At 42.9% G+C, this 12,622-nt stretch overlaps 2 protein-coding genes across 3 annotated transcripts in view; one reads left to right on the plus strand and one right to left on the minus strand.

The window, feature by feature from the left end:
* REX1BD (required for excision 1-B domain containing) overlaps window positions 1–12,622 on the plus strand; it is a 268,541-nt gene that overhangs the window by 64,434 nt on the left and 191,485 nt on the right. The window lies entirely within an intron of this gene.
* ELL (elongation factor for RNA polymerase II) overlaps window positions 1–12,622 on the minus strand; it is a 148,931-nt gene that overhangs the window by 36,078 nt on the left and 100,231 nt on the right. Inside the window, exon 5 of the mRNA XM_069065711.1 lies at window positions 1,799–2,052. Coding sequence (XP_068921812.1) covers window positions 1,799–2,052 — 254 coding nt within the window. The remainder of the gene's footprint in view (window positions 1–1,798; window positions 2,053–12,622) is intronic.

A 12,622-nucleotide genomic window follows, 5' to 3' on the forward strand; every position in this document is an offset into this window, starting at 1 on the left:
GTGTGTGTGTGTGTGTGTGTGTGTGTGTGTGTGTGTGTGTGTGTGTGTGTGTGTGTGTGTGTGTGTGTGAGTGTGTGAGAGAGAGACTCCAGAGTCTGCTTCTGCCCCTCTCCAAAATCTACCGAACAAAACTTGACTTCTCAGGGGTGGGAGTCATGGCTCTCCATGATGGGGTAACAGCTGTCTTTCTTCTCTTTTATCACCCCCCTATCACGTCCTCTCCATTTCTGCTCAGAGCAGGCTCCTCCCTCCCTCTTCGAGAGTCTCATTATCCCGTCTCTTGCCACTCTTCCCCTCTCCCCAAGTCTGGCATCAGAGCTTCAACCGCACTCTGTCTCTCTTTCTCTTATCTACTTAGATTCTATTTGATATCAGAATAATTAATTAGTATTATGCATTGTACCTATCAGATGTGGGAGTGTGTTGTCTTTATTTCTAGATTCCCACCAAACTGCCCTGAACACAGCAGAAGCAGCATGAGAAATGTAAAAGGAAGCCCAGACATCCAGTCAAGTTAACATCTGAACCCAGATGAACCTAGATATTTAAGGTAATAATGCTGTATTGACTCCCAAATAGATAAGATCCTTGAAAACAGATGATTCCAGACCCAATGCCCTTTCACCTTCACTGCCGTATTTTTATAGAGCCAATATTAAAATAAATGGCAAATAAATGGCAACTTTGAGGAAAATATGATACCCTTTTTTGGATAAATGATCGTGTTTAATTGTGACTTCCAATTTCTCAAGAGCCTATGGGATCACAAACCGACAGCTGACAAGAACCATCGAAGGTATCAACTAGTACAGTTGTTGCATTTTATAGATGAGGAAACTGAGGCCCAGAAAAGTTCAGGTAGGAAAGCATAAGGGGCAGAGTTTGGGCCCAGGTCTTGTGACTGGGGAACCCATGCTCTTTATACTGTACTGGGATATCTCTTAAAGGCCACAAGAGGTAGAAGGGCCTGGGTTCAAGTCCTGTCTCTTCCACACTCTACAGGTGACCTCTGAGGCTGGGCATCAGGCAGCACAGTCTCAGTGGAATGATGTGTGCACGACACAGTGAACGAGGCAACTGGAAATGACAGAAAGATGCTGACACAAGTCTGGTAAGGTGAGTACAGAATAGAAATAACCACAGTACACATCAAGTGCAAACTGAAGCTCAGGGAAAAGGGAACCCAGTTAACTATGGAATTTTAATAACTATACATCTTATCAAAGGTAAGATCAAGAAGCTAAAACAACTGAAATGCCCAAGGTAAGAAGGTGTGACGAATACCATTCTATACAACACATCCCCAATACTGTTCTTCTCATTACTGGGTATGTGCAGGGCCCTAAACATCAGGCCTCGAGCCAGGAAACAGCACATTCACTTTCCTTGCATCCAAACTAGGGAGACAGCCTTTCCTCTGACCTTGGGGAGTTAACATGCATTCTGGACACGTGACTAAAGTCTTGTTAGTAGCCATGAAAGAATCAAAGAATCATCACCCAGCCTGCTTCATACTGATCCCAATGAATCCAAAGATATGTTAACTGACTTCTTAAATCTGTTTTAATGCCTAAGAATCCATGGAACTTTCAAGTGAGTTATAAATCTCAGAGACAAAAAACAGAAAGTCTGTTCCACATCCCTAGCCCATCCCAACTAGAATGCTCCTGCCAACACTAACTACACCAGAAACTCATTTGTTATCCCAGTCACACGGCCAGCCAGGCCACTTGCAGAGAAGTCTGGTGACACCATAGCTGTCTACAGATTGGACAGACCTACTCCACAGAACACACACCTGCTGCAAGAGGCTGTCCAGCATGTCCTTGTCCTGCTGCAAAAGGCCATCCTTTTGCAACCTCAGGATCAGCTCAGGTTTCTTGTAAGGCTTAAGTGCCAGTAAATGAATGATCCTGTCTCTGAAGGGTTGCTGAGAAATCCCACTAGTGCTCTTCCTGATGGCATTGGCGACATTGATTGGTGTTGAGCGCTTCCTTGAGGGAACAGTGTCTGCAGCAGCTGGGGCCGGCTTCCGGAACTGAACCTTCTTCCCTAAAATGAGATTAAACTCAGTTAAATTCAGTGGCATTTGGGGGTAGTTGAAAGCATTGGCTTTGAGGTCAGATGACATGGGTTCAAACAACAATGCTATCTACTGCTAGTGCAGATAGGAGCCACACAAACTCTCAAGCCAGTTTTCTCATCCTTAATATAAAGAAGCTGGGTCAGCTGATCTAGAGTTCCTCCCAACTCTGAATCTCATGAGTCTAGAAGTTGAGGGAAAAAGAGGCAATCAGTAAGCACTAAAGTCTGATGTTTTGATAGCCTAGAGAAATACCATACTTTTTCATCATTAGATAAGAAACAGAAATGGTGTCAGCACAAAGAGACATCATTTGAAATTACTCACATACCTATTAGCAAGAAACACAGCCAATACCCACCACTCACACAAAAGTTTTCAACCTTTTCTCATACTCCTTCCCACTGTTTAGTCCAGAACAGCACAGTAGCTATTACTATTATAGAGCACTTCTAAGGTTCACAAAACACCTTGACATATGTTACCCTCATAATCATCCTGTGAGGTAGGTGCTACTATTCCCACTTTGCGGATGAGTGTGTGGATTTGAACTCAGACCTTCTCAACTCCAACTCCAGGAATATAGTCACTATACCACCTAGCTGCCTTCGCAACCCAATCATTTTGGACTACTTAACAAACCAAAACATCCATCAGTTTCCAAGCTCCATCTATGTCTTCCCTCACCCTCTTTCCAAGTCCTTCCCAATGAAGCTTTTCTAGATCCCCCCAACAGGACGTGATTTCCCTTCATCTGACCTCAGAGCAATCTGGAGTCCCCTCATGAACTGAAAAGTCCAAACTACCTCCTAGTCACTTCCTCATGTAAACTTCAGGAGGAGTGCAAGGCCCAAGTGTCTTTTAATCCCCATTCTCCTTCTCCCCTAGTGCCAAGCACCCTAAATAACACACAGTGATCAGGGCTTGTTGAATGGAACAAGATGAAATTTCCAATAACTAGTAAGAGCAGAGATTGCCACCCCACCCCACCTTCACTTAACGGCTTTACACCTGTCCTATGGGATAAGTTGTGCTTCTCTCATGAAAAAAGAGGAGTAAATAAAAGTTCCAGAACAATTCCAGATGACTACTAGGAAGCCTCAAGGGTTTCCCAAGTTCCTTGGCTGCTGATTGCAGCCAAGCTGCTGCCCTCACAGAAGCTGCTCTGCTCAGAACAATGGGAATTAGGCAGGTTTGATTTCTTCTACCTCGCCAGTTAACATAAAAATCAAGGTAGTGTAAACAAAATTGTGGTTTTGAAGTGAAGGCCATTTCAAATTTAAGCAGTTAACTAACATGTTGTGAACAATTGCACTTGAGTAAGGAGGCAGTGAAAAGGGCGCCGGCCCAGATATCAGATCTATGGTCTTGACCACCCTGTATATCACTAAGGGAGAAGAGTAGGAAAGTGCCAGGCACCATGCTAAGTACTTTACAAATATCTTACTTGATCCTCACCACAACCTCGTGAGGTAGGTACTGCTATTAAAACCATTTTACAGATGAGTAAACTGAGACATTTTAACAGAGGTTAAGTAACTTGCCCAGAGCATGTAAGTGTCTGAAAGCAGATTTGAACTCGGCTCTTCTAGACTCCAGACCTATCTATCCACCACCTTAACTTCCTGTCTGACCTCAGGCAAGTCTTTTAGCACTTCTGAGTCTCAGTTTCCTTCTCTGTAAAGCCCAGGGGCTGGGTTTTGAAGCCCAAAAGTCCTTGTTCTTTCATATCTGTTTTCTTTCAAATGGTATCTTTAATTTTTCAAACGAACATATAAGAACACACAAGCTACTCCCCTGGAATTATGTGAATCTGCTCCCCAAAGGTTCTGGGATACCTCTATTAGATCACTTTATGACATGACTTCTTCCCCTAAAGGTCCCTTACAGAATTGGAGTTTCATAAACAATGGTAAGAGAAATCTCCAGCCCCATCTTTGGCAGTCTGGTGACAATGAGGAAGGAAGGAAGGAGAAGAGCCGCTAAGTGGTCTCTGTGACAACTCCAATGAGTCTATAAACGTTTTCATACAACTGGCAGATACCATTTGAATACAAAGAGCCAGCGTTCTGGCGCCATGAAAGCAGCCTGTTGTCAAGCTGCAATTTTGTTCCTTGATAAATCTTCCATATCTGTGGGCAGGGTCCAGTGCCTGGGGCCAACACAGGAGAGGGAGAGGTGACTAAGACATGGTCCCTTAAGGAAATTACTAAGGGACAGAGAATACAGTAAATTACCACAAAAAGGAGAATTAGCACACAAGACAAACACCAAGTGCTTATGAGATCAGGAGAGAAAAGACTAGATGATCAGCCAAGGAGACCACAGGCCCAGAAGCATGGCAATAATTTTACGTTTATTTCTTTTAAGAGTCTTCCCATCATTGAATTAGGATCCCAGTCTCCCTTAAAAACCAACAAGGTCCACATGGGCACTGTTTCTGGTTTGAAGAACTACCATTTGAGAGGACTTTGATCAACCAGATTGTGTCCAAAGGAGAGAAATCATAGTAGTGCAGGGCCCTGGGTCCAGGTCACAGAAGATGAGCTGAAAGAACTGGGCATGTTGAGCATCTGCCTTCCCTCTACTGATGAGTTCCTATTCATCTAGTATATAGCCTGCCTCATCTCCCTCATTAGATTTTAGACTCCTCGAGGGCAGAGACTATCTTTTGTCTCTGTTTAATTTCCAGCATTTAGTACAGTGCCTGGCACAGAGTAGACACTTAATGAATGATTACTGACTGACTACTAGAAAAGAGAAGATGCAAGAGGGATGTGACAACAGGGATCAAGTATCTGAAAAGCTGTCATGTGGAAAGTGATTAGACTGCTTCTGTGTGGCTCCAGAAAGCAGAACCAGCAATGATGGTAAAAGCTGCCAGGCTTGATGGCAAGGACTTCCTGTCATTCAGAGCAGTCCCCAGATGAAGCGGGCTCCCCCTCCCTGGACCAAATAAAGGAGAGGCAGGACAGCCACTGGTCATGCAGGAGTGACGACTCCATGGTGGGGGATTCCTTTCACATGTCAGGCTGACTGGATGGCTGCTGGGGTTCCTCCCAACAACAGAAAACATGTGCTTCTTATGAGATGAAATGAAAGCACACTGCAATCCTCAAAACACAGGATAAATGTAAATCACCTTTGTCATCTTGTCCCATTTATGATACAGATGGCAAGTCATCTGGGCAACTCAGCTAACATTAAGCTGAAGAGCAGTCCACAATCTGCATTTCAGAAGGCATCTTCTTTCCAGGAGTGCCCTGTTCTGAGGCTATCACAGACCTGGATAATTCCATGCACATTCCTGCAAATATCCAGTCGGCCTTCACACATGTCTTATCTCCCCTGGGTTTTAGGCTCCTGAAGGACACCAAACAGGCTGTTCCCAAAGTTCAGCAGTCTCCTCCAAGCAAGTCTTTGGCTTCCCAAGGCGGTTTCTTGGCAGCTGTTTTCTTCCCCTCTCACCACAGGTCCTGGAGAAAACTTCATGTCTATACACAAAATGGCCAGAGAAGGAAGCTCCAGCCAAACCCTGAAGAACACCCTGCACTGCCCTGTATGGATTCTTACACCAATCACACACACCAATGGGATGTGCTGGGTCAGGGCTTTTCTCTTTTTGTTGGTTAGTTCTGAGAAAGGGAAGTTGAAAATTGTAACCTTTACACTTTTGTGACTAAGAAAAAATATCCCATTATTTTCTCCTCTTTCATGCCCAGAAGTTTCCTATTTTAGTTGATCTACTTAATTCTTTTTCATTAACACCCCAGTCTTCTTTTACACACTGTCATACTCGGCTTCTAGCAATAAGCACAGCAGAATCACCTAACAAAGTAGATTCAATGATTTCTAAGATTTCTTTCAACACTAAGATAGTGCAAGTCTATGGGGAAAAAAAGAGATCTCAGAAAGTCTTCTTGTTCTAGAGGTAGCATGCTAACGGCTACATAGTGGTGAAGGGTCACCTGTGGGTCAGAAGGACTTGAGTTAAAGTTCTACCTTTGACAGATAATGAGGAAGATGACTTTGGGCAAATTATTAAACTTCTTATGGCTCTGGGTGCCTCTATAAGAGTCACTGTAAGATCTAGTGACAACAACCTGGATCTACGAAGTGAGCCAGAGTAAGAAGCCGGGCTGTATCCCTGAGGGCCTGAGGGGGCAGTGGTACCCTGGACAGCAAAGAAGCACTCATCAGCCCTTCCTATGGGCCAGACACCGGGTTAAGTGCTGAGGATACAAGGCAAAGTAAAAACAGCTGCTGCTTTCAAAGAACTCACAACCTGATGGAGACCGACACAAAAATAACTAGGGATCATGCCCACAAAGAAGATGAACATCGAGGTACCGGCAACTGGGAGCAGAGGGAAGGGCCTCCTCAAGAAGGGGGCATTGGAGTTTTGTCTTGAGGGAAGTCAGGGAAACAGAGAGGTGGAAGTAAGGAGATGGTGTTCCAGGAATAGGGGCAGCTAGTGACAAGGCATGGAGTTGGGAGATGGAGCATCACATATAAAAATTCTATGCACAAAAATTAAGAACACTAGAAAGTCACGAAGGGGTTAGGAAATAAAGAGCTTTAAATGCCCCATAAAGGAGCACATAGTTGATCCTGGATATAGTGGGGAGTTCCTTGAGTTCAGTGAGCAGATGTGTGTTCAGGAAAATCACTTTGGCAGCTAAGTGAAGAAGGATGGTCTGGCTTAAGGAGGAACTCAAGGCCAGGAGAGAAGTTAGAAGGCTACTCTAACAGTTCACAGCCTAAACCAGGCTTGTGGTTGTGTAAATGGAGAGAAAGGAAGGTAAACTAGAAATACTGTGAGCTAGATGGAGATAGATTTGGCCACTGACTAGCTATGTGGAGTAAGTCTGAGTGAGGATCCATGATGACACCATTCTTCTGAGCTGGGGTGAATGGTTCCTTAGAACCTTCCTCACAAGGAAGAAGAATTTTAGGGGAAAGAAAATTTATTCTGCTGTTTTGGTTAAAGATTTATTTTACATACTCCTTTCCCAGTCCCACCACCCACCCCTCAACTGCTAGTCCCTTGTTCCCTCTGAGATTATCTTCATTTACAATGTATATATCTTCTGTGTACAATTTTTTTTTCGCCATGTGCCTTCTTTTAGAATGTGAGCTCGCTGAGGGAAGAAAGTGTGTTTTTTGCCCATCTCAGCATCCCCAGACCTTAACACAGTGCCTGGCACAGGTAGGTACTTAATAAATGCTTGCTGATGACTGACATGTGGAGTTTTGGGAAACTACAGGACATTCACTTACAGGTGTCAGAAAGTTAGTACTGATATGGAACTGAAGTTCCAAACAAAGAGTAGGGCAAGGTATAGAAAAGCAGGAAACATCTGCAGATAGATAACAACTGAACTTGTGATGATAAGATCACTAAGCAAAAGGACAAGAGGGTCCATGACAGAACTTTGGAAGATACCCACAGTTAGTGGGCATGACTTGGATGAAGAACCAGTAAAGGTGACTGAAAAATGGTCAGACATACAAGAAGAGAATTAGGAGAGAGCAGCGTCATGAAAGCTTAAAGAGGAGAGAAGGTGATCAACAGTGTGAAATGCTGCAGAAAGATAAAAAAAAGGATGAGAAGGAAGAAAATTAGATTTGGTAATTAAGAGATCACTGGTAATTGTGGAAAAGCACAGTTTCAGCTAAATGATAAGGTCAGAAGGCAGACTGCAGAGAATTAAAAAGAAGGTGAGAGGAAAAGAAGAAGAGGCATCCAGTGTAGATGAAAAGAGAAGGGCAGATATATCAGGGGGGGATGAAAGGATCAAGTGAGAGGTAGGAGCAAGGGATGGGTTTTTTTGTTTTGTTTTGTTTTGTTTAGCAATCGGGGTTAAGTAACTTGCTCAAGGTTACACGGCCAGTTATTTCCGGGTGTGGTGCTGAGTATCTGAGCCCGGATTTGATCCAGGTCATCCCAACACTGGAGCCGGTGCTCTTACTCGCTGAGCCACCTGGCCGCCCCTAAGCAATTGGGGTTAAGTAACTTGCTCAAGGTTACACGGCCAGGTGTTTCTGGGTGGGTGCTAAGTGTATGAGCCCGGGATTCCATCTCCAGGTCGTCCTGACACTGGAGCCGGTGCTCTTACTCGCTGTGCTACCTGGCCGCCCCTAGGGATGGGTTTTTAAGGATGGAGGGGACATAGGCATGTTTGTAGGTAGCAGGATGCAAGTTAGTTAGGGAGAGATTGAAGGGAGAGAATTAGCTGATGTCTATCAGTAAGGGGAATTTCCAAAAAGTTGAAATCATAGCTCCCCATCCTCCTCCACCCCATTTCCATAGCCTTTTGAGATTTACAAAGTCTTTAAATACATTATCATGCCTGAGAGATTCAGAGCAACCCCATGAGAGAGGATTCCCTTCATTTTATAAATGAGAAAATGGAGGCTTACAGATGTTTAAGTGACTTGCCTGTTAAGTGCTTAGCACAAAGCCTGGCACACAGTAATGCTTATTAATAAATGCTTATTCCTTCCTTCCTTCCTCACCTGGTCACAAAGCCACTATCACAGGAAGGATGTAAGCCCAGGTCTCCAAGACTCCTTGGCCCAGGACTTTCTTCACTATCCCATTCTGGTTTTTTGCACATAGTCAAGTAGAACAATTTGGAACCAGGAGACTTGGGTATGAAAACTTGATATGATCCTTATTATTCATGGGACCCTGGGCAAGTCACTTACATCTCAGATTCCATTTCTGTAAAACAGGGACAACAATACTTGACTACCTCATGGAATTCTTATGGAGCAAAAGTACTTTATAAACTCTGAAGTGCTCTAGAAATCTTTTATTCTAAATTAATACCTTCATCCCTACCTTCTGAAGCTTCTTTTCTTACAATTCTATTTATTTATTGACGCATTTTTCTAAACATGAAACAGCTACACAGCAAAAAAGTTTCCAGCACACAGGAAATCAATGCATTTCCTTCCTGATTACTATCTGACTTCTCAGCTTCCACTGTTTGGCTTACAAAACAATAAGCCAGGGTCAGTTTCACATTTAGCAACTCACCACTCTGTTCATCATGGCCTCTGGGAGGAAAGGAAATATATATGGGTCACGTGACTGGAGAGAAGAAAAACCAGCTGGCTTATAAACATCTGAGATACTTGACCTTCCTGGTTAAACGTTTTTCTTCTTGACATATGAAAAGTCCCTAAAGATATGGGGCTGGGAAAAGGGCCCACTGTTCTGGAGTCTATTGATTTCTGGCCCATCCTTCCTCTGTTCTACCTTCTTGTTCAAAAAAGGTAGATAAAGTTAGCCTCTTCTGAGACAGACATAATTTAAACCACAACAATAAACAGATGTTTCTCAAATAAAACGAAACATCTCTGAGCTCTACTAAGGAGTAAAAGATGGACTCCCAGCCCAGCATTCTTTCCACTATAATACAGTGGCACTCAATAATAAACAAATCTAACAATGTTAGATCAGAAGGGATGTGGCATGAATACAAAGGAACATTCTTGTGACAAAGAATATGAAGAATATGGAGAAGCAGAAGAAGACTGACATAAAGTGGAGTAAGAAGAATGAGTAAAACCATCTACACGACCACAGGAGTGTCAATGGAAGGAAGAACAACAAAACCTCCAATATACTCTGTACTTATAATGATCCAACATGGCTCCACAAGAGAGAGAGGAGACAGCGAACTCTCCTTTCTCTGTAGAGGTGGAGGACTTCGGATGGGACAACTTGTACAATGTCGGACTTGGGTGATGCACACTTTTAGTTTGGCTTTTCGCCTTCTTTTATGTTCTTTGTTACAAGGGATACCTCTGAATAGGACAGATCTACTGTGGGAGATATATTTGGAAATGAAGATGAGGTTAAAGATAAAATAGATTGATAAAAGTGTTTTTTAAAATGACTAAGTACACTCATGGTTATGAGTACAACTCCTGCCTAAAGGACCAGTTGAGAAGGAAAAAAGTCACATTCTGTGTAAGTGGAGGGAGTATCTACAATGATGAATTCGTGGAAGTAGCCACCCAGCAGTCAGGTGACAGTGTGGTTGGCATAATTCTCAAATGGAGATTAAGAGTAAAATGTGAGGAATAAGTAACTTGCTGTATGATGGAACAAGATTCAAAAAGACCGCAACGGGCTAGAACAATGGGCCAAATCCAATCAGATAAAATACAACAACAATAAGTATTAAAAACTTGGGTACAAAAAAAAATCAACTACATGAGTATAGGATGGGGTAAATTTAACTATCAAAAAAGTAACATGTGAAAAAGACCCATGGATTTTAATGAACTACAAAGTCGACATGACTCACTGGTGTGATAGATCAGTCATTAGTGGTAAAGCATTGAAAGGTGCACGTGGTCTTACCATATGCACTCTGTCCTGATCAAATAACATCTGGAGTACTGCAGGATGCACCAGGGCCATATTTTAAGTTGGACATTAACATGCTGCAACACATCCAAAGGAGGGTATGACCATTATTATGGCAAAGGAGTCTCAAACCTCCCCCAAGAATATAAATCTGAATCATGTGGACAAGGATTTAAGACCTGATTCCTTGACCCCAGGAGCAGCAGCCAACACTGAACTGCAAAAAAAATTTGGCCTGATGTAAGGAAAAACTTTCTAATAATTTTGGTCGTTCAAAAGTGGAACAGGTTGCCTCAGAAGGTTACAATTCCCTCATTACTAGAGATCTGTATTCCTAGATCTTAACACAGGGCCTCCCTCACACACACAGCAAGTGCTGAATAAATGCTTGTTGACTGACTGATTTAAGCCGAGGTTCAATGACCACTTGTCAGGGACGTTGAAGAAGGCACTCCTATTCTGAAATGGGTTTTACTGGCTATGACCTTTGAGATCCTTTCCAACACCAAGATTTGATAATCCCAACAAGTGGTCATAAAGCTTCTGTGCCTGAGCATTCCCTGGCCTAAGGAGCTGATCCCTTCCTTTCACACTCATCTAAATGCTCTCTAGAATGCTTCTTCCCTCAGGTTTCACTGATTCCCACACAGCATCTATCTTTCTGACACATAGGACTATGCCAACATGTCTAGTCTGATCCTCTGAACTGCCACACCTGCCTCGAGTCAGAAGACCTGGATAGTCTGACTGATACTTTCTAGTTTGGGAACATCAGTTACCTTCACCTCCACATTCTCAGATGTCAAGTTCACTTTGTTCATTATTCAGACTTTACATAATAGACATCTAAGGCCATGAGTGTCATTTTTGTCCTTTTTCCAATTTATTTTTCTCTTTGAATAATATACTAGAATCCCCAGAGTTCTTCTGTTATCGGCTAAAACAGATAATGCACATTTAAATAGTGGCTTTATGGTTTTACAACCTAGGGGATAGAATACTGGATCTGGAATCAGGAAGGCCCTAGTTCAAACCTGGATTAAGATATTTATTAGTTGTGTGACAAGTCACTTAACCTCTGTCTGCCTCAGCTTCCTCAACTATAAAACGGGGAATATAACATGACCTACCTCCCAGGGTAGTTGTTAGGTTCAAGTGAGATATCTGTAAAGTGCTTAGCACAGTGCCTAAAGCCTATTAGGTGCTACATAAATGCTTGTTTCTTTCCCTCTTAGCTATAGAGAGGTTTCATACCATTCTCTCATTTAATCTCCCCATGAATCTTATGACGTAGGCCAGTAGAGCTTATTTATACCCGTTTTATAAGTATTACATTTATATTTTCTAAGGAGTTCAGCACCTAGTTCACTGTCTTTCCTTTTACTAGAGATCTTCAACATCCACACTGATGTACCTTCAAACTCCCTAACCTCCCAATTTCTCCATTTCCTTAAATCTAATAACCGACTCCACCTCAGCAATACAAATACACAAAAGCCCTCATTACACAGTGAGTAAATTCCACTTACCTAATTAAAAATTCCATCTTTTATCTATCTGATCATAACCTCCTATCATTCTATCTCTCTTTATGTCTCACCCTCTTAAGCTCCCTTTCTGCCCTCACTGAAACTTCTCATTCCTCCACCCTTCGGTAATTCCTCCCTTGCTCTGACTTCACTTCCCTCCCTCTCTACTCTTGACCTTGGAGTTGGCCGATTCAGCTGTACACTGTTTTCTCTTCTCAAACGTGTCCTCAAACCTCAGCTCTGGATCTGACTCTCCATTTGACTCCTACTCAGGTGCTGCTAAGAACTGGAACAAGTCCCCATCGTTTCTCTCCTGCAATCTCCCACAACCACACTTTCCCCCTCTCAAATAATGATCTCACCTCTTTCTCTGTACAAGAAAACTTAGGTCACTGAACAGAAGCTCTTCCTTTTCCCATTCTCGTCACCTCCAAATCCCCTGATGTCATTCTCTGCCTTTGCCTCCTTTCCCCTAGACTCTGACAAAGAGGCGGCCTGTCTCCTTGCCCAGGCCAACCTCTCTACATGTCTCCTTGATCCTATCTTCTCCAACGTATTCCAATCCCAATCATCCCATCCCTCTTTTCTTATTTTCAACCTCTTATCTACTGCTTATTTCCCTAC

Source organism: Petaurus breviceps, unplaced genomic scaffold (assembly GCF_028583685.1).
Source record: "Petaurus breviceps papuanus isolate PSGF00001 unplaced genomic scaffold, PetGlider_PUasm1.0 108, whole genome shotgun sequence".
Classification (NCBI taxonomy): Eukaryota; Metazoa; Chordata; class Mammalia; order Diprotodontia; family Petauridae; genus Petaurus; species Petaurus breviceps.